Source organism: Nilaparvata lugens, chromosome 5 (assembly GCF_014356525.2).
Source record: "Nilaparvata lugens isolate BPH chromosome 5, ASM1435652v1, whole genome shotgun sequence".
Lineage (NCBI taxonomy): Eukaryota > Metazoa > Arthropoda > Insecta > Hemiptera > Delphacidae > Nilaparvata > Nilaparvata lugens.
Genome location: NC_052508.1, coordinates 61175000 through 61196544, shown reverse-complemented (window position 1 = coordinate 61196544; position 21545 = coordinate 61175000). Strand labels below are relative to the sequence as shown.

Genomic DNA, 21545 nt, shown 5'->3' with positions numbered 1-21545 from the left:
AATTTTGCAGGACTGATTATTGTTCCTCTCTTCAAGGACTTTTATCCATTAAAGTATGAGCGATTTTTTAATAGTTGCCTGAAAAACCATGATGTGATGTGCTTTCACAAACCAGTCCAACTAAAATACTAGAAGTGCCTGAAATTGAGCAGCATTATACTATGTTAAGCGCAAACAAGAATATGTGATGAGATTTTGTAAACTTGCAACCGTTCACAAGATATGAGCATTTCAAGTTTTCCAATTATTATTTTTCCTCTCCCAAACAGAAGAGCCATCTAATCTTCAGTCACGATATCAAAGGAATGTTCAATTCTAGGAGTGCAATTCTACCACTCAGCGATAAAAGTGTTCCAATGATAGCCATTTGGCTATCCCACAAGTGTCTTAATTCAAATTACAAACTGAGCAGCATAATTGTTATCTCAGAACAAAACAACTTTGGAGACAGCATCAAATTAGGTCTATTTTAGTTAAGAATCGTAGGCTACACAAGAACACATTTGAAAATGAATTAACAGACTGGAATGGTAGAAGAAATTTAATACTCCAAAGAAAACAATAAATTCTCATGGACAATGACAATAATTATACATTCTTTACCATTTCATTTGGAATTACTCATCAAACCATATTTATATTTTTTACGAAATTAATTTGATGGCAAAACTTTTCTATATTTTGATAGCATGCAGCTGCTTATTTAGTTCTTCGAACTTAAGTATTTTCCTGATGAAGAAATCGCCGTATCTGTTGGCGACCTTCGTGTCAGCGATGTGGATCATGTCGTTGTCAATGTAGAAGTCAAGCTGAAAAGTAAATGAAATTAATAAATAAATCAATGTAAAGTAATAATCAACAATCATGTCATTATTCAACATTATAAATGTAATGTTATTCTACTATAAAACAACTATATTTCTATAACTTGTTATTCTTACTTTGAATGATTAATTGCAGGACCTGGCTGTGCTTGAATACTTCCATATTATGCTATTTCCAAAAAGAATAGACTACACCTACACCATCTCAAAACTTCAGTTAATTATTAATAAGAATGAAACACAATAATATGGATCAGTGGAAGAAGAATAGAAAGTTGAAGAGGACACTAGGGACATGCTTAATAAAATATCTATATCATGTAGTATTGGGAATGAAACACAATAATATGGATCAGTGGAAGAAGATTAGAAAGTTGAAGAGGATACTAGGGACATGCTTCATAAAATATCTATATCATGTAGTATTGGAAAAGGACCCAAACACTATAGATGGATAATACGGCGAGCTATGTTACAAATTTAAGTCTTGTGTATAGGAGCATTATTTTTCCTGAAATACAGGACTAGATTTTCATGTAATAGACCACAGGAAAAAATAATGAGAGAACAATCGAAAGGACAAAAAAAAGATACATGACTAGGGAGAATGAATAATAGAGAAACACAAGTAGAAGAAGTATCAGAAGAAATAAGTCGAGTCGGCATAGCCTAGAGACCTAGGGAACATCGCAACTCCAATATGCTACCGCTGCACCGTCATGGTTCGATTCCCATCCATTTTGAAAAATATTCAAATTTTGATGGTAATTATGAGGAATTTCAAATAATCATTTTTCGCCACACTGCACAGAAAGCAGCTGTTTTCCAGTCCCTACGTAGATCTGAAAGACCTTGTTTGCAGACGACGTCAGAAAAGTGTTTCTTTTCCGGTCTAGGCCAGAAAGTTGTCTCTTTCCAGCCGCTCATGGAAGAAGTTAATAAGTCATCCGCTAGATCGGGCGAGTGTCCACTTTCATCATCAGCTGAAGTCGCCATGATTTCAGTTCCAGTTTCGAATCAAACTAATTCGCTTCGCAACCAGTTTTATTCAATTATTTATTGTTGATTAGTGCATTCCGAATTTTCAAAAATGCTTGAAGATGACTGTGGTATTCCAAGTGAAATTTTAAAAGAATCTGAAATCCTGACTGCAAATCTTCTACCACTAAAATCAAGAGATAGGTACGATAGCTTAACGAGTATTCTTTATTTATTTTGTCAGCAATACCTGTAGTGTGGCGAAAAATATCGTTCGCACCACGGGCAAAAATGTTTTTCCAGCTCTCAATCTTTTCTAGTCCTCGGCCTACGGCCTCGGACTTGAAAACCGATTTCGAGCTGGAAAAATCTCATTTTCTGCTCTAGGTGCGAAATATACTATTCCTAGATACAGATTGATAATCTATGTGGGGAAGTGTACCCAGAGAGATTCAGAGCAAATAACTATATTTTTAGTTGGATGGTGATATTATTATCCAAGTTAGCCAGCCACATAATGAGCGGTTTCATACGTTTACTACTAACTACCGGTAGTAATAGTACTCTTCAGACTTATTTTTTGTTTCTCAAAATTCTTTATAGCTTGTAAAAATTGACTTTTGTATGGTCTCAGGAGTTGAACCCTGTACCGGTCAACTCATACCACAGCATCAAGACGCAAGATTGTATAGCAATAACATTTGATCAACCATCTAGTTGTATCCTGCTATTTCAGTCAACCAGCCTAGCCACTACCTTCGTATACAAAGCTATAGTGCATTCACTACCTGTGACGTCAGCACAGGTAGGGCTCCTATACCAATAAAAACACTAGCTGATATAGATCAGCTGAAATCAACGAATTTTTATTGGTGTAGGAGCCCTACCTGTGCTGACGTCACACGAATGCACTACGGCTTTGTTTACGGAGGTAGTGGCCTAGCATCCCGTATTAATTTTATAATTAGGAATACAACATTTAGACATGCGCAGCTGACTATTGCAATCCCCCCCCCAAGCACTGAAAAACTGAGGATTTTAATTTTCTATCAAATTTTCAATTACTGCTTACCTACTTTGCACCAATCTGTATTTATTTTATTTTTTAAATACTATGTTAAATAATATACAGAGTGAGTCATATGTATGGGAACCCATCAATAAGTTGGAGACTGTTGTAGATATGATACTGTAACTTTCAGGATAAGTTATTGGACAAATACTCTACCTTTTGACGTACCACTAAATTTCAACCCTTCATAAGGGGGTAACTTAGGGGTTGTAACTGTAACTCGAATATTTTTAATGTAATCAACAATTGTGTAATACATTTTTAAAGGCCTTTTTAAAACAAGAAAGATGGCATCGATAAAAAGGTTCTATGATACTTGTATCCGAAATGGCGGCTGATTAAAGTTTTAGTTTTTAAAGAAATAATTGATAAAGTTCAATCAGCCGCCATTTTGGATAAAAGTATCATAGAACATTTTTATTGAGGTCATCTTCATTTTTTTTCAGAAAGACCTTTAAAATTATGTTCTACAGAATGGGTGTTAACGTTTGAAATATTTGAGTTACAACCCCTAAGTCACCCCCTTATGAGCTGTTGAAATTCAGTTGTACGTCAAAAGGTAGAGTATTAGATCAATAGCTTATCCTGAAAGTTACAGTATTATATCTACAGCAGTCTCCAATTTATTGAAGGGTTCCCATACATATGACTCACTCTGTATTTCTGTTGAGGAATAGATATAATTGAAGTGCGTTACCTCAGATCCAGACTGGAAGCTGCCTTCGAGTCCTGAGGCACCGCCCTTGGTCCAGACGACGTTCTTCATCTTGTGCTTGAAGCAGAGCAGATGAATCTTCAGGTCTTCGATGTTCTTCTTCAGCTCTTCCTCGCTGATGTCTCCCTCGCTCATAAAGATGGCCAACTTCGAGATCGGAAGCGTTGTGTACAGCTTCAGATAACTACAACAAACAAAATCAATTTGATCAAGGTTTTCAATATTATTGTGCAATGAACTTTAAGCTGGTCACTAACGTAACGTTTCACATGCCGATACGTCTGCACAGACGACAACTTGAACTGGTTATTATTCGATGTGACATGGGTCTACAGGTGAACAGAGAAGATTTATTTGTTCGTCTGACAAGAATAGAATAAAAAAATGTTTTATCATCCATTAAATTATAAATATACAAAATAATTGAACACACATTTACGGTTTGATCGACTGACAATGGTATCAGATACGTGAAACGTTACGTTAGTGGCTGACCTGGGTTCTTATGGGAGTGCTTACTCATTGGAAGAATGGTGTTATTAGAAGATCAAATGAAGAAGAAGATCAGAATGAGGATTAAAATAATGAAGATGATGGGATGAGAAGGAGGAAGAAGATAATTAATAAAAAATATGTGAGCAAGTTCAGAAAGTAGACAAAGAATAAGGAAGATTAAGAGGAAGAAAGGTTCACTAAATTTTCACTTTGCTATTTAGGGCTACTTACATAAAAATAAACTAATTTAAAATTCAACATTATTTATTCATTAAATAAAGTCTACGTTTTTTAACCATGTTTCGGATAAACACGTTAAGTTGTCGGTCCCGGCTGCCTAAAAAGCAGTCATGTTAGAGGCTCAGAAATTGATCAGTTGCGACCTAACAACTCTGACACCAGACCTGAGCCAGCCAGGTAGCTCGATATTATTATTTTTATAAAGTTAAAAAGGGTACTTTTTTGCGATTCTTAGTTTTTATGTAAATACAAGTAGTACTAAACAAGCAAGTGAATTTTAGGGCTATTTGAATGTACAATGAAAAATAAGATTTTATTATCTATACATTTATCGATACACAATCATTCGTAACTTATCGAGAATACAGTAATTGTGATAGGGACAACAGGACCAAAATTGTGCTCCCAAAATTTAATAGCGATAGCCTAATATGCCTAAAAGTACAATAAAATGTTATGTTTTTTCACTTTATACCATTTCTTTGTAATTTTGGGCCCAAAAGTATCATATGAATTTGTTTTTAGAATTTAGATAAGTTGAAAACCGAATCAATTAAGAATATTTCTTAAAATTTCTTTTCTGATAACTTGGGATTGATGAAAAAAAAATTATGATGAAGAGGAGGTGGGAGGAAGAGGGATAAAACGAAGGGAAATAAGCAAGAAGAAGAAAAAGAAAGGAGAAGAAGAAGAAGTGTGAAGGAGAAGAAGTTTGTTTACCTTCTGATGGTAGGGAGCATCTTCTGTTGCCTGACTTCGTCCATGAACACCTGGACCTGGTAGTCGGTGGCGTTCTTGTCAAGGTCATCCTTGTTCTCGTAGTCCGGCGCATAGGGCAGGATGAACTTGGGGCACGCGAACCGGAAGCAGTCTTGGATTTCCTACATCAAACACATCAAACTAATCAATAGTGTCAAAGTAGGCAAAGTGTGAGTTAATGGAAGAGGAAACTTAGTAGACACTTTGATAAACTAGTACCCTTTTTTATTTATTTTCAAGGCACTACTAGTTTCGGATGATTATTCAATTTAATAAATTATTAAATAATTTATATACAATAAAGAATTTCAATAGGACTACTTGAATGTTTATATATTATAGAAAATTACTAGTAGCCTCTTTATACCTTTTTATTTTGTATTTCCTTTATCTGCTTTAGTTGCTGGTCTTAAAGGTGGTCTTATTAGAGGTAGCTATGGTACTAGTAGTTTCAATAATTAAAATTGTGATAATTGGATTTAGATTTAATTAGAGGAACTTTGTCTGGTGGATTACCTTATGATCTCCCATCTGCATCTGGAACATCTTCTCGTTGTAGTTCTTCTCGCGGAGAATGTTCTGGAGCGACTCGTCAATGCACTGCGGGTGCAGCACCAGGCAGATTGACAGCAGATTGTACATCTGCTCAGTTTGCTTGTTGATCTGAACATTACCAACACAAATAGTTATAGAAAAACAGTTCTTAAACTTGAAAAAAGCAAATAATGGAAAGTTGTAGCTCTAAAGCCAGTACAACAGCAAGAGATTGATTATAAATTGTATTACAGTCTAAAATACGCCAAATTGGGTTATGGTTGCAATATTTCTCCAAGAGAATGTACATGGGTAATTTTTTGTTCGAAAATACTTACTGTGAGATAAAATAAAATCAACACACAAAGGATCCTTCCCCAAAGAATATTTATTCAATTTAAATCAACCAATTTATTCAATCATCCAGAATCACACATTAGAAAGACTATCAGAGTCAGAAGAATTACATAACTTCCAGAAAAGTACCACTGGCATCTTATTGGATCACATCATGTGTAAGTTATGTGCGACTTTGACATTAATGTTGAGTGATTACCTGATCGTTCTGATAGGTGCGCGCCTGGAAGAGCTGCTTGGTGCGGTTGATGTAGAGCAGGATGGAGCTGAATGTGCGGATGGTGTCGGAGTAGCGACGCATCATCATGTACGCGAAGCCCACGTAGTAAGCCGTCGAGATCTGGCAGGCCGGCACGTGAGCGTACGGCATCTACACACCCACCATTCAACCAATTAATGCAAAATATATACAAGCAGTTTTATCTCAGACCATATTGTAACATAACAGAATTTAGATTATACTGTATTTATACAGTGTCCCACGGGAAGGTGTAACAACCGAAGACGATAGATTCTACATGAAATTAGCAACAAAAAATGTCCAGTGAAATTTTCTTATATCGACCATAGTTCTCGAGATAAATATCAATTCTTTGATATTTTTGAAAAAAGTCAATAACTATGGAATTATCAGTCAGAAACTAATTCTAATGATATGGTTGAGAAGAGGAAACAATTTCCAATAAGATTGATATATTTTGTTTCTTTGACGTTTTTGAAGTACTTTGTATATTACAGTTTAGCAATTGATTTCGAAACAGCTGTCTTTTAACCCACTTCTTAGTAGGCTAATTTTAGGCAATGGCATGAAATTTATTTTTCCTACAGTTACATTGAAAAGTGACCATTCCTGCACTGATTACAGAACGCAAAGAATCACTTTTCCGCTCTAGTGCGCAAAGTATTACTTTGCGTACTCTTAATACTTTGCGTATTATCTTGCAGCCAATCCCAATCAGCTGTTGACATTGTTGGCGTGTATTTTGAATGCGAATTTGTTCTATCTATATTTTTTATGATTTTCAAATAAATAAAAATGAGTACTCATTAAATTATACATTTTGAATATTATTAATTATTCATTATTTCAAATAATATTTTTTTCATTAATAAATTGATTGGTTGAAAAATTATTTAGAAATTAAGAATTATTCACATTTCCAAATCAATTGGATTAATTTAATTTTTAATTTGAATAAATCATCGATTATTAATTTTTAATTGGATTATCTAGTTTAAAATAAATTGCCATTAATAACAAAATTATACAGACAAACATTTGATGGATTTCAGCCATCATTTTACCCATAATCAACCACTTCTCATATTCAATGGTAACTGTAGGAAAAATTTAATGAGAAATACGTGAGCAAAGTTCCTCTGCTGCACTCAAGAAACCATTCCGCCCTCGCCTACGGCTCGTGCGTAAACGTTTCTTCCGGTGCAGCAAACTGTCACTTTGCGCACTAGTTGCACAAATAACTATTAATACGGGTTCATCGCCAGACGAAATCAAGGATCTGTAAGAAGTGTCGACACGGGGATTGTTGAACTGGAATAAGCTGACTCAAATATTTCACAAAACAAAGAAAATAGTCAGCAAAGGATGTAGACATTACTCAATGAATGTTCTGATTTTATGATCAAGACCCGTTGCATAAAGCGCAATAACCTTCGTGAGTAGTTGAGTTGTGATTTTGCTTCAATTACGAATCTTTCAAAAAATTTGGTCAATAGTCAACTTTTGGTTACCTTTTTTCTGAGTGAAAATCTAGAATTTAATATGAACACAACCTCAATTAACCATAGACTGGCGCAAATTCCGGAGTAAAAAAGGAGAAAAATAAAGAGGTTTTGAGCGAATGCCTTTTTCATTTTAATTAAATTGTATCAATTTCCATTCACACATGTTTCATAAATAAAAATTTGAGGAAAGTGAAGTAATGAAAAGCACTGGTCGCCTGTAGCTTGTCTCTCCTTCCCCCATCTATGAGAATCACCGTTATAATAAACTCGTGTACCCAGTTATCACATTCCCATTTTCGGTAATACATTAAAGTATAGTTAGTAAATTCGTATGGTTTTTTGTTGGTGGGGAGTACCTTGAGGGAAGGTCTATTGAAGTTCATATCTCCAACAATTATCAATTTTCCAAGTTTATTATCCTGCACTGTTTTAACTAAAGAATGTGCAAATAAATCTATCAAAATGTTTATCAGGTAGAGATTTTTGAGACGAAGCAGTTGAAATCATATGACGCTCTGAATTGCATCAGTTAATAACTTGTTTATGAGTAGCGCGTATAGGGTTAGCCTATAGCGAATATGCATAGCTTGGTATCAGACTAGTTTATAACTATTGTATGAATAGGTTGTATTAACCTTTTTGTTGAGATCGATGTTCTCGAGGACCTTGATGGCCTGGTAGTAGTCACCCAGCAGCGAGTGCAGACGCAGCATGCCAACCAGACTGTAGTAACCCAGCATCTTGTAGAGCGGACTGCGGCCATACTCACCGGCCACTGACTCCGGGTCACCGCCACTGGCGCTCACCTACAAATCAAACACAAACACATCAATCAGGTGCCGCCTACAGTTACATTCATCTTCAACTATCAGCATTCTTTGAATGGAAAGCACTAATTTTATTTTTAAGGAAAGCTGAATGAAGTGAATCTCATGCCAGGCGATTCTAGCTCTACCACAATTTATTGAACGATAGTCAGCTCATTTATTAGACCAAGAAAACAAATTAAATACACCAATGGTGTCCGTAAGCAATGTAATAGCAGCAATTTGATTCAATGCCCTGAAATGATCCTCGGACGCCAGTGGTTGACTCAGCGTTGGCCGGGTGGGCGACCCAAGTGACTGGCCACTAAAGGTAGGACATGCATGATACACGTGTCTTCATACATTGTTGTGTCATCACAGCAAAGGCTTCGAGCAAAATTTATCTTATTTATTTATTTACAATGCAATTGGCACTAATGTAATAACAAAAATAATAAGGTAGTCCTTGTGCTATTTTTCTCCAAATTTATAGGTGACAAAGTCCAAGATAAGATTAGAATTTCACGTGTACAGTTGAAATGTTTAAATGTTTTGAGGATAGGTTTTTGTGTCTCCGATTCTTTGGTTGTTTATTTTTTCTTCGCTGCTCTATTTGATGTTGAATTATTTTTCTATCATTATTATTTTCAATTTTCCAGTGGTTTATTCATTGTTTATTTTATGTTAGAAGTCTCTCGCTGATGACAAAACATGCATGATGAACGAAACTTTCAAAGTTCAAACCAACCATTGAGATTAGGTTTAAGCTGATTGATCCCATATTTTGAACAATTCTCAAGATCGAACGTACGTAATAGAACCAATGTCTCGCGACTCACTTGGTAACGTGATTTACTGATGAATATTTAGGCTTACCTCGAGCTGTTTCTTGATGTTGGACTTGTCGACGAGTGAGTGGAGCACGTTGAGCACACAGAGCACACTCCACACCTGGTTGTTGATGCGCACCAACTCCACTATCTCGTCGGGCTTGGTCAGCTTGGTGCGGTAGTGGCAGAACGACTGGAACTGGTACACGAACTCGTCGATCACCTCCCACAGCCACTGGTCGGGCAGGCGCAGATTCTGGGGCTTGTCACCACCTACAAATTTCAAAATTCAATTTATTAGCTATATAATCACAATCAAGTAGACAACATGCAGCGAAGTATAAATGAATGCATGAACATATTGCTTGATCGTAATTATCTCAATTTAAAGTTAAATATGGAATAATAATGTGCAACAATCAATCAATCAATTTCATTCAAATCAACACAATACAATATACATAAAAGAAATCAAAAACACAAAAAGTTACAATCAAAAATAAATTTCTAATAAAATAGAAAAACAGGCTTCATGGCGGGGTGTGCTGAAAAGAAAGAAAGGAGGAAAAATTCCTAGCCAACTATGGTTTCCCACTTTGCAAAATGTCAAATGTAAATACAAAAATGATGTACAGTATTCATTTCGGCTCGTCTAGCTTAAAATAAAACTTGGGCGCTAGCCGTTAAAAGTTGGGTAATATAAATAGTACAATATTTAAATACAGTACAGAAGAAAAAAAAGAAATTGTGAGGAAGAGTAACGAAGTGTGAGGAAATTCTAGATAAACTTGAAATTTTTTCTCATATTGTATAAAAATAAGAATGGGAAACATGATACATTGTGATAGTCAGAAGTGTGGGTGATAAATTAAAATGTCATATTCCTAAATTAAAGTACATTTTTTCTCGGATCCATTTTTATTAATTTTCTTGGCTCTCTTCCCGGTGATTATGTTGTTGATGGAGTCGATAGGTAATTTGTTGATAGGAAATTACTGTAATAGAACATCTACTGTGAAAAACAAACGGGAAAAGTTATGACGTAGTTCGGATTGAGATGCTAATCGAGATTTCCAGGGATATTTTAAGCTGTGCTTCCACTGGAAACGTTTGACCGTTTCTACACTTACTCAGAGTCCTCTGACTAATTTTAACCAAGAGCTGATTTTTGCTCAATGGTTGTTTCCACAACAATAATCGGCCGACACTCAAAATTGCCCTCAGATTAGCTGTTTGTGAGAGTTAGCCAATCAGAGGACAATGCTAAGTGTCGGCCAACAATCTATGGGAATACTAAATCACTAGATTTGTGTTGGTGACCTTGCTGTTTCCAAATAAAAACACAAGATTTTTGTTATTATGATTTTTTGTGATAATGATAATATGCTGTGATATAATTGAGGGTTTGATACTATGCTATGATATGATTGATTGAGGGTTTTTGTTTGCGATTTATGTCTTCATGAACAAATATTGATCAGTTGTTGATGTGAAAATATGTGAAATATGGGCGAAAACTGTCAATCGGAGGACTATTCTAAATGTCGACCGACATTCGGAACCTTACATTGGTTCAATTTGAAAGCGGTTCGTGGCAGCACAAGAGTATGTAATCACTTATTCAGGCATGATAATGTGAAAACGGCCTTTATTTATGTCGTATTTCTTTATTCAACTCTTTTTCCTCTCTTTTTCTTCCTCTTCTTCTTATTTTTTCTTCTTCTCTTTATTCTTCTACTTCTTCTTTTTTCATACTTCATATTCGATTATCTGCCATTCTTTCTACATGACCAGCCCGGCGTAATCTTTGTGATTTGATGAATCGTACCACATCCTCCCCCTTTAGAATTTCATTTACTCATCATTTGACCATCTCCTCCAGACTCCATTGTCATTGATGCCTCCATATATGCGCCTAATAATCTTTCTTTCAAAAACTCTCAGTTTAGAGGCATCAACTGCAGTTAAATTCCAGGTTTCTGAGCCGTATCTAACTATTGGTCTCATCTTTCGACTGTATTAACTTATTATACAGCCAAGATTGCCCAAAACGTCATCTATCCCCTTGGTAGCGCATCATTCATAATTTATGCTCTATCCTTATGTAATATAGAAACATCTTTACAATACTAATGACTGCCAGCAGTTGGTTCCTGCCAGCACAAGAGTTTCTTATCACTTGTCCAGACATTATTTTCTGAAGCAAATTAAATCACCTATTAATATTTTTTCAAATATAAGTTATTATTGTAAATACGCAGTCGTCGAAAAAAGCAGATTTGGTTTCATTACGTGTGCTGTTTGTTCTAATTTTTCGAAAATATTGCGTTAATTGGAAATTAATGGAGGCGCTAATTCGCGGCTTTTTGACAGAACTGTTGGAATATTGTGTTAGATAAAATATTGAATAATATTCCGGCAAATTTGAACAAAAGTAACGATTGCTTTTGTGGGGCTTTCTAATCTATGGATTTCTCATTATCGGAATTCTAGAATCTACCTGGCTAGCGGTAAGGTCCCAGACTTTCCAAATTCAATTTTAAAATCCAATAGAGTATATTATTTTAGGAGGAATTTTCAAGATGGCTGACGTTACTGGTGTTTCGATGTGTGGTCTGTGTGAAAATGCAATAAATGTTAGTGATGAAGCTATTATATGTGATGCATTTTGTGTTGAAAAGTGGTATCATGCCAAATGTGTTAATATTTCATCAGTTAACCTCAAGAAAATAGGTGAATTAGGAGAGCTTTCCAAGTGGAACTGTCCATCTTGTGATTCTAGGTTACAACAGTGCCGCGAATCTAAGTATGATGGACATAAGAAAAATAGTGGAAAGGAAAGTTCTATTGTTAAAATTAATTTAGTTGATCAGGACAATAATAGTAGTGACATAACCTATATGAATGACCAGGTGAATGATAAAAATAAAGCTGAAGGTACTGAATCACAACTCAACTTTGTAAATCCTCTTGACAATTTGGTTGAAGATATTTCAGTCAATGATACTTTTGACAATAATAGTCGATGGAAACAAGTAGTCAGTAGAAGAAGACGTGACATGAAATCACATCCTATTGCAGGTAGGGCTCATCAGGTACAGGTATCGGTTAACAGGTTTCAAAATAAGGGCTCACGTTTTTCAAATAAATCTGGCCCGGCTAATAATGTAAAAAAAATTATCATCATGGAACTGACAAGAATAATAGGACCAACTCTTGTGATTCACAGAAAGGAACACATACTAACCTTGACAACAATGTTACCCATATTAATGCTCAAGCCAATCCTGTAGCTGGAGACAAGGGTATTTGGGGGAGGGTACTTGGTATCCATGGAGCTATGGAAACAAGTGATGGTGCAACTTTTAAAAAAGCTAAAAATATGTTGTTTCTCTCAGGACTTGATTCTTCAGATAAAACAGAAGCAGTTATTGATCATCTTCAAAACTTGAAGCAGTCAACAAATTACATCTGTGAGAAAATTAACTCCAAATACAACACCTACAGTTCATTCAAAGTGGGAGTACCTTTTGAAATAGCAAATGAATATCGCTCTTTTGCAAGAGCGATAAAGAAGCATTACGCGCGAATTACATACAAATTTTTTTCTACAACTGCACAAACCTGTTAAATTACTTATATCTGGCGGAGTTTATGGAGTTTATAAAAATTTCATCAGGTTATTGAGTTTGAAAACGTATTTGTTTTGAAAAAAACTGGAGTAATAACATTCAGATTGGAATATAAATTCCAAGGCAATCCTTGTATTATTTTGCTTGAACATTTTTAGTTTATGTCACAGTCGTGAAATGAGGTTAGTTTTTTACGCATAATTCTGATACAATTATATTTCAAAATGAACTTGCAAACAATAAATTATGAATTTAGATGGACTAATCCAAATAATTTAGGTATTCCATGACATCTATTTGGCTTTTTATTTACTTCAAAACAATAACTGAATTGTGTTTGCTCACTTAAGTCTAGAACTTGAATTTAAACCCTACCCCAGTCGAGGGTTTAAAATCACGCTGTTTCAAGTCCTAGACGATTTTTGATAAATCCCTGACTTGGAAAGAGGCGAGAATTTAATCCAAGTCGTGGACTTATAAGCCCTTCACTCAGAAAGCGAAATTATAAACTCCAGGGTCTAACATGATCTCTAAAATCCAGAGTCTATTCAAGTCCTCAACTACGTTAACGCTCTGACTCGGAAAGCCAATTTTCTGACTCCAGAGTTTAAAGCCAGTTAAAGTCTAGAACTTAGCTAAATCCCGAGCTCGGAAACCGGCCCTTAATGTTTAAATGTTTATATGTTGCGCATTTACGGCGAAACGCGATAATAGATTCTCATGTAATTTGACAGGTATGTTCCATTTTGCGCGTCGACGAATATACAAGGTTTTTGGAAATTTTGCATTTCAAGGATAATATAAAAGGAAAAAGGAGCCTCCTTCATACGCTAATATTACCGTAAAAATCAGACTATAGAATTTATTATTCATCATAAATCAGCTGTCGAGTGGATTAGAAATCGCATGCCATGACGCATGCAATTCAATATCTCAATGTTACTAGGTAAATATCAGCAGCTGTGTAGACTATAAATTGCATGCCTCATTGAATGCAATTTCTATGCACTATTAAATAGGATGCAAAAAACTTATAACAGCTTGTCTGGGCGCCTAGATGTCTTCTGGTTTTCTCGCGCTAAATTCCGGAAAGCGTTATATGATAATTTATTAAATCTTTTGTAAGCATGATCTGATCAAATAAATAGTTGGTGTATCAGTGTAGATGTGCATATGGTTTGGGACGTCGTTCAGTTATAAAACATGTTATTTATTCTATTGATAAAATTTTTGTTTATATATTCAATTTTTTTATAAGTTTTGGAATTTTGAAATCTCAATTTGTTTTATTTTTACTTTTTTCATAAATATTTGAAATCTTTGTATTTTTCATTTTTGAATTAGGTGGTATTTTTGTTGTTTGTATTATTTATTATTGCATAAGTTCGTATTATTTTTATGATTATTTTCTTTTTTTATTTGTATCTGTACAATTTTTATTGTTAAGGAGACATATTTGGGGAAACCCGTTGTCTCCATTATGAATAAATAAATAAACGAACTATTGATTGCGTGCAATGGTGCATGCAATTAATAACTAAAATAACATAGTATTGTCTCTTGAACTTTCTCTGCTTTGAACTTGGGCTGACCTGTTTGCCAGTATGTCTTGAAGGAGATTAGCTTTTGATGTTAGCATTTTTGATACTCCAACCCCAACAGCCATTAGCCGTTTTCACACCGATATCTCGCCGACACTACATACAGACTGGATTTACTCTGATGTACAGTAAGAGGAGGCTGCGGTTTATAGCTGCGCGAGGTCTACTGTTCACAGAACTAATAGTGATACTATTACATTAGACAACAACTTTGATGTGATTAAATTGATTCATATGAGCATGCAGTGCTTGCGAAATAAGAATACTGAAGTTGAAGTAGTGTGTCAAACTGAAAACCCTGACTTCATCTGTAAGTGTGAGCATTGGTTACATGCTGATGAAATAGCCATGCATGCACCTGAAGGTTATACAGTTGGTTCTTTTTTCTTGTGGTCTGCTTTTAAAAATGGAGGCTCCTGTATAATAATAAAGAATGAACTCAAGTTCAATGAGCTTCAGATTGAACAATATTGCTCTGAAAAACACTATGAAGCATGTTCTGTTTTGTTGAGTGACTTGAACTTTATCCTAGTGTCGGTGTACAGGTCACCCAGTTGGAAGTTTCAGAATCTTTCTTGATAGTATTGAGAAAATTCTTCACAATCCAAGTGGATAGAATGCTCAAATTTTCATTTTTACTGATCTCAATATTGACCTAAGAATGAATGATTTAAAATCACAATATCTTCTAACTCTGCTGAGGTCTTACAATTTATATCCATCTGTACTTTCTCCTACCAGAGGAACATCCTGTCTTGATTATATTTTTACGGGCTACAACCAGTCATTCTACAATGATGATGTTAAGGATCTCTGCATTGCTGATCATCAATCACTTGTGATGGAAATTTTGGTGCTTAAGAAGGATAAGGTATGTGAGAATCAAAGTACTGCTGCTGTGAGACAATATAGTCAAAATAACTATAATTCTTTCTACAGAGAGGTTTTTATAACTGATTGGACATCTATTGTAGCTGGTTCTGGGTAGCATTTCATCTCTTCACTTATTACATCAAGAATAAAATTGAATTGTGTTTTCCTCTCCAAATAGACAAAGAACTCCAGGAAGAATTAAGTGGTTTACTGAGGAACTAAGGTCAATCAAGGATCGTGTCATGCTTCGTTACAATCTTTATAGAGTTACTGGTTCTCCACATGCAAAGCAAGCATATGTATCCCTTAATAAGATCTATAAGTCAAAAATTATTGAGGCTAAAAAATCTTCGTTTGGCGAACTTATTGCTAATTCCTCTAATAGATGTAAAACAGTATGGCAACTTGTCAGACAGGAAACAAGAACAAACAAGAGTTATAAAGTAGATGTTCATCCAAATGATCTGAATAACTTTTTTATACTCAGTGGCAGCAATAACTGGAAATGCATTACATCGTAATGATGTTCCAGACTCTGGTGTTCAGGTTGAGTGTCAATTTGAATGGTGCAATGTAAGTGAGAATGACATTATAAGGGGTGTGACTGCATTATCAAATTTTAAAAGTACTTATGTTAATGGTGTCTCCATTTTTTTCTCAATTCATTCTATTGTTGAACCACTTACAACTTTATTTAACCAATGTATAAATGAAGGTCAATACCCAGATTGTCTGAAAATATCAGAAATATTTCCAGTGCACAAAAAAGGTGATAAATTCTCAGTTGAGAACTTTAGACCTATCAGTGTAGTTCCTATATTTTCAAAACTTTCTGAGTACATTTTGTTTCTTCAGCTGGTTGTCTATTTTGAATCTAATAACTTGTTGTCTAATAGTCAATATGGATTTCGAAAAGGAAAATCAACAACTATGGCTATTGAAGATATTGTAAAGTGTATATTGTCATCTTTTGAGAATAAGGAATAAATCCAGTTAACACTGAGTGATCTTACAAAAGCGTTTGACTGCGTATCACATTGTGTCTTGCTAGCCAAACTCAAGAGATATGGAATTAAGGACGAATCACTGAAGCTGCTGGAATCTTATCTTAGAGGGAGACAACAGTATGTAAGCTGCAACAACAAAATATCCAGCACCAGAGCGGTTGAGTTTGGTGTAACCCAAGGATCTGTCTTAGGACCATTTTTGTTCCTGTGCATGATAAATGACCTGTCTGCAAATGTTCCCTGTCGAACCATACTTTATGCAGATGACACAACTCTCCTCTCAAGCCATGCGGATCTTCACATACTGCAACAGATTGAGGCTGAAGCTTTCAGTATGGCGGCTGATTGGTTTGCTGCAAATGGGCTGCTGATGAATACTGAAAAAAACTCAAAGGATTGTATGTGGTCTTAGAGGTGGTATTAGAAATGATGCATCTGCAGTGAAGCTTCTTGGCATTTATTTGGACTCCAAATTGGATTGCCAGGTACATGTGAGTAATGTCTGTACTAAGCTGTCTATAGTGATTTATGCTCTAAGAAGATTAAGAAATACGATTTCATTGGATAAACTGAGAACTGTTTACTTGGCTTGTTCCAATGTCATATAGAATATGGTTTAAAACTATGGGGACATGCTCCCTCAGTAAATGACATACTCTTGAGTCAAAAGCGAGCCATAAGAGCTATGCTAGGTAAGCCTCCCAGGGAAACATGTCGTCCTTTATTTGTTGAGTTGAAACTGCTAACTGTGCATAGTCTTTATATTTTATCAGCTTTAATAAATGTCAAGAGAAGTCTGTTACAACATAATGAAAGAGGTTCACTTCACAGATTTAATGTTAGAACCAGTCATGATATTAATGTTCCTACATGCAGACTTAGAAAGACTCATGACCACTGGCTTTCTTGTGGTATAAAATTTTTCAACAAACTACCTCTTGATTTACGAGATGCTCCATTGAATGTGTCCAAGATTAAATTGCATCAGTGGTTTGAAAGAAACCCATTTTATTCAATAAATGAATTTTTATCTGGAGGCTAATATTGATGTATAGATTATTTATGTGTTATGCTATTTTTCTGTGATTTGACCTGACTGTGATTGATTCTTGTTTAATCTCCGTTTGACCTGACTGTGATATAAATGTTATCAATTGGTATTGTTTTAATCATTATTAGATATGTTGTTGTTTTTCTGTTATAATTAAATTAAATTATGATCTGGACTGATTATGCAGTGGAACGAATAAGCTGTGATAATATTTGTAATGAATGGACTATTGACATGGAACTTATATTAATATTGTATTGACTCTAAATTCCTGTATGACGAAACTCTATGTTTGTAAAAACTCTTGAGTTAATAAAACATTATTATTATTATTATTATTATTATTAGTATACAGTGTAACTTGGTTATTGCGGCCAACAGGGATAAATTGTCATTTCCATTTTCATACTGAGACATAATAGCCTATGTTTGTTTATTTATACCGTATTTTGATTTTCAGACTTTGAGTTTCTAGATAAGATTCCGATATATATATATATATATATATATATATATATATATATATATATATATATTATATGTAAAAGAATTAACCGGGTACATCCGTTTGTTTTGACTTACTTGAGTCTGACGTTTCGTCGCCATCGCAGACGACATCTTCTGAGGGTGGCGTCGAAATCCACACTGAGTCCTAGGTATTCTTTCTGGGTCGCAGAGCATGTCGTCTGCGATGGCGACGAAACGTCAGACTCAAGTAAGTCAAAACAAACGGATGTACCCGGTTAATTCTTTTACATATAATATATCCATCCGCGAAACACTCAAATGTAATATATATATATATATGATAAAGTACGTATTTCCTAAATTATCTGTATTAAAAGTGTATTTTCCATGTTTCTCAATTCTTCCTCGGTTTAAAATTAAGATTTTGAAACCTTATCTATAGTGTCACTCTGATATATAGTGTCATTGAATGTGTGGTCTCTTAAATGACATAACCAAGCAGATCCACTGTATTTATTTCTTCAAGAACCTGTTTGTAATATTACTGTATGCAATCTTAATATTGAAAAATTATAGATTTTTTGAGGAAAATAATTACTTACCAATAAGGAAATTCATGAAGGAGCAATAGTTCCAATACGAATCAATCCTCTGCTGAAGGGTTGGCTGCACTCTGGCATAAATGTGTCTGTAGTACAGCTCTTTGTAAAGTACAAAGAAAATCTGCAAATTGAAACAATCAATCACTTAACAAAAGCGATAATGATAAAAAAAATTATAAATTACCAAACAATCACTTGAAAATTATGAAGGAATAGAAAATACTAAGTTTTGTTTGTCTCTTACTTTATTTATCAAGATTTCAAATTTCAAACAAATAATTATTATGAATTTAAACAGTAATAAATCGTGTGTGAAACATTGATCTTTGAATAATAACAATCAATGTATCAATTCGTTGAAAATAAGAATCTAAAAAAAGTTACCGGTTGAAAAAACAACTGAATTAAGGTTTACCTTAGATTGATAATTGAAACTATGATCAAGGAAAAACAATTGCCATTTTAAAAGGCGATCTGCTTTGATGAATTCAATTTCCAGGCAATATTTCTAGTTATTCTTTATTGCTGACTTACATTCATTTGTGAGATGAAAATGGACATTAAACCAATACAAAAACAAGATGAAAATAGATAAGACAATTTCAATAGGTTATATATACTATTAACTACATAGCTATAATACATATTATCTACTTAACGCTATTAACATTTAAGTCCACGAAAACAGAGCTTGTGTGTGGGAAGTTTCGGTTACAAAAATTATAATCAGTATTGGCTTAAATGAAGAAAAAAACAAAACATGATACGTATGAGTACTAGATTTTTCTTATTGAATGTGTTATTTTATCCATCTGTTTTCATCCATATTATCCATGTTTAACATTTACGTAACAGAAAGTGTAGTAGCTTCGACAATAAAGAGAAGCTTATTCACCGTCAAATCATTAAAATAAAAATAAAATTACATAGCTGTCATTGACTATTTATAATTTTTGACTAAGTTATTCTCCTGGTTTAATTGTGATGAGGACAAAACTAAAGTATCTTCATAAGAAACTTACATCGTCTCTATCAAGATGATTGAGGATAATTTCAACTTCTTCAACTTGCGGCCAGGGGCATTTCGAATAGTAAGTCTCAGTCAGTTGTGGATAGCTGAAAACATACAAAGAATTTTATAATTAAAAATGAAATTGTGATAGCATAGTGAATAGCAAGAACAAATAGAGAATATAATGATTTCAAAAAAATAGTCAAGTATTTATAACTTGAAGGATTGAGATAGCGATAAAAATGCAATTCTTCAACTGCCATTGAATTCATAAGCTGATATTTATGAAAAGAAATTCCAAGTAATAAGCTTATGCTCCCCTGAAAACTTCTACGAAAGAAAACATTAAAAACCGGAATCTGAAATTCATGAACAACGCTACGGTACAAAAATATCCTTGCGAGTGGAGTCGACACCACGCTCAATATTAAACAAATATATGTTTCTTATAACATGTAATTAGTAGCTTAAATGAAAATTGCTTTCCATTTGTATTATTAGTGGCTCGTCTATAAATATCATGAATGTGTTTGAAAACTGATCCCTTGTGGTTCAAAACCCACCTCGAGTTGTGGGCTCACTCATCCCTTACAATCATCTTTCCATCACCCCTAAACAAGCTCCAAGCTTATGATTTACACTGCACCCTCAGTAAAGCTTTCAATACTCACTAGTTTTCATATAAATCTTGCATAACATAGACGTTGCCCTGGCTAATAGCCCTGCTCAGATCATGCAGAAATTTTTTGACATCTTCTGGAACATCGGACATAATTCTTCCTTTGCTATCGTAGTCGCCATTGTAAGGATCGTTGTATCCGTAAGCATTATCCATCTAAAAAATATAACAATTTGTAATTGAAAAATGATCAGTTGGTTTTGATAGAATTTTAGAACGATAAGGAATTGTTGACACATAATATAGTAATCAATCACTTGTCACTTGTGAAACAAATAATCGTCAATTTAAAGTAAATAGGTTTAATTATATTTTTAAAACAATTAATATTCCAAAGAATTATCTATTTTACTGCCTTCTTGGGACGCTGGGGCCTATGTACATGGCTATCTAACCTCAAATATTAAGTTCAAAAGAATCTGTGTTTATTACAATTGTTTGAAGCTAAAGGCTGTAAATTTCAATTGAATTTAGCAGCAAATATCAGTTTTAAAAGCTCAAATAATTCAAGACATCAAAAATTGAGCAAAACCTTATAAACTAACAATAATTTACTATAGGCTTTATTTTTTCCTATTCAATATTTGTGAATTGAACGCTCTAAAAATAGATTTTGTTAAAAAGGTATATTTTTCACAATTCTTCAAAAGCCATAAAACCTGAAATTTTTATTTATAAAATTGTATGATTTGAAGTTAAGTTGAGCTATGGCGTGAACAGAAAGTGAGCCGCGTGTAACGCGTCTCTAGCTTATGCAAGCAATTTACTAATCAATTAACAAAAAATAATTGTACTCACACTATCATAGCTTCCATACATATTGAAATATTCAAAAATACAGCTTCTTGTATATATTTCAAACAGGAGAATCACATAAAACTTCAAAAATAGGTGGCACAAATTCCTAACCTCCTATTTAGAGCCAAACTCAAGTCAAAGCCAAACCTTTTATCGATAATTTTGGAGTCGATTTGAGTCTAAATCGATGTTTTACTTTATATCGATTAGTTGGCATCTCAGTGGAGCAGTAGCGGGAGATTCATATCACCTCTTTTTAGAGAAAAATGGTACAATTAAATTGTTTCTACAATGATTTAAATTACTTTGAAGTTTTACTCCAATGAAAAATAAATGCATCAGTCTAATAATATGCGTTATTCTAGATTAGTGATTGCTATTTTTACTTAAATAATGGACAATGTCCTCCCAACTAAATATGAACAAACAGTAATTATATACCGTAATTATTTCATAATTTTTTGAG

The 21545-nt window shown here is 34.2% G+C and overlaps 1 protein-coding gene across 1 annotated transcript; it reads right to left on the bottom strand.

The window, feature by feature from the left end:
- Positions 1 to 523: 523 nt before the first annotated feature.
- Positions 524 to 21239, bottom strand: LOC111049822 (eukaryotic translation initiation factor 3 subunit L). Its single transcript, XM_022335997.2, has 11 exons — positions 21080 to 21239; positions 20274 to 20437; positions 19613 to 19706; positions 18591 to 18711; positions 9403 to 9629; positions 8356 to 8526; positions 6174 to 6344; positions 5600 to 5746; positions 5045 to 5205; positions 3572 to 3773; positions 524 to 809 (listed from the first exon to the last, which is right to left on the bottom strand). The coding sequence occupies exons 1-11, from the start codon at positions 21098 to 21100 to the stop codon at positions 675 to 677; spliced, it is 1614 nt and encodes a 537-aa protein (XP_022191689.1). The 5' UTR covers positions 21101 to 21239; the 3' UTR covers positions 524 to 674.
- Between the last annotated feature and the right edge of the window lie 306 nt (positions 21240 to 21545).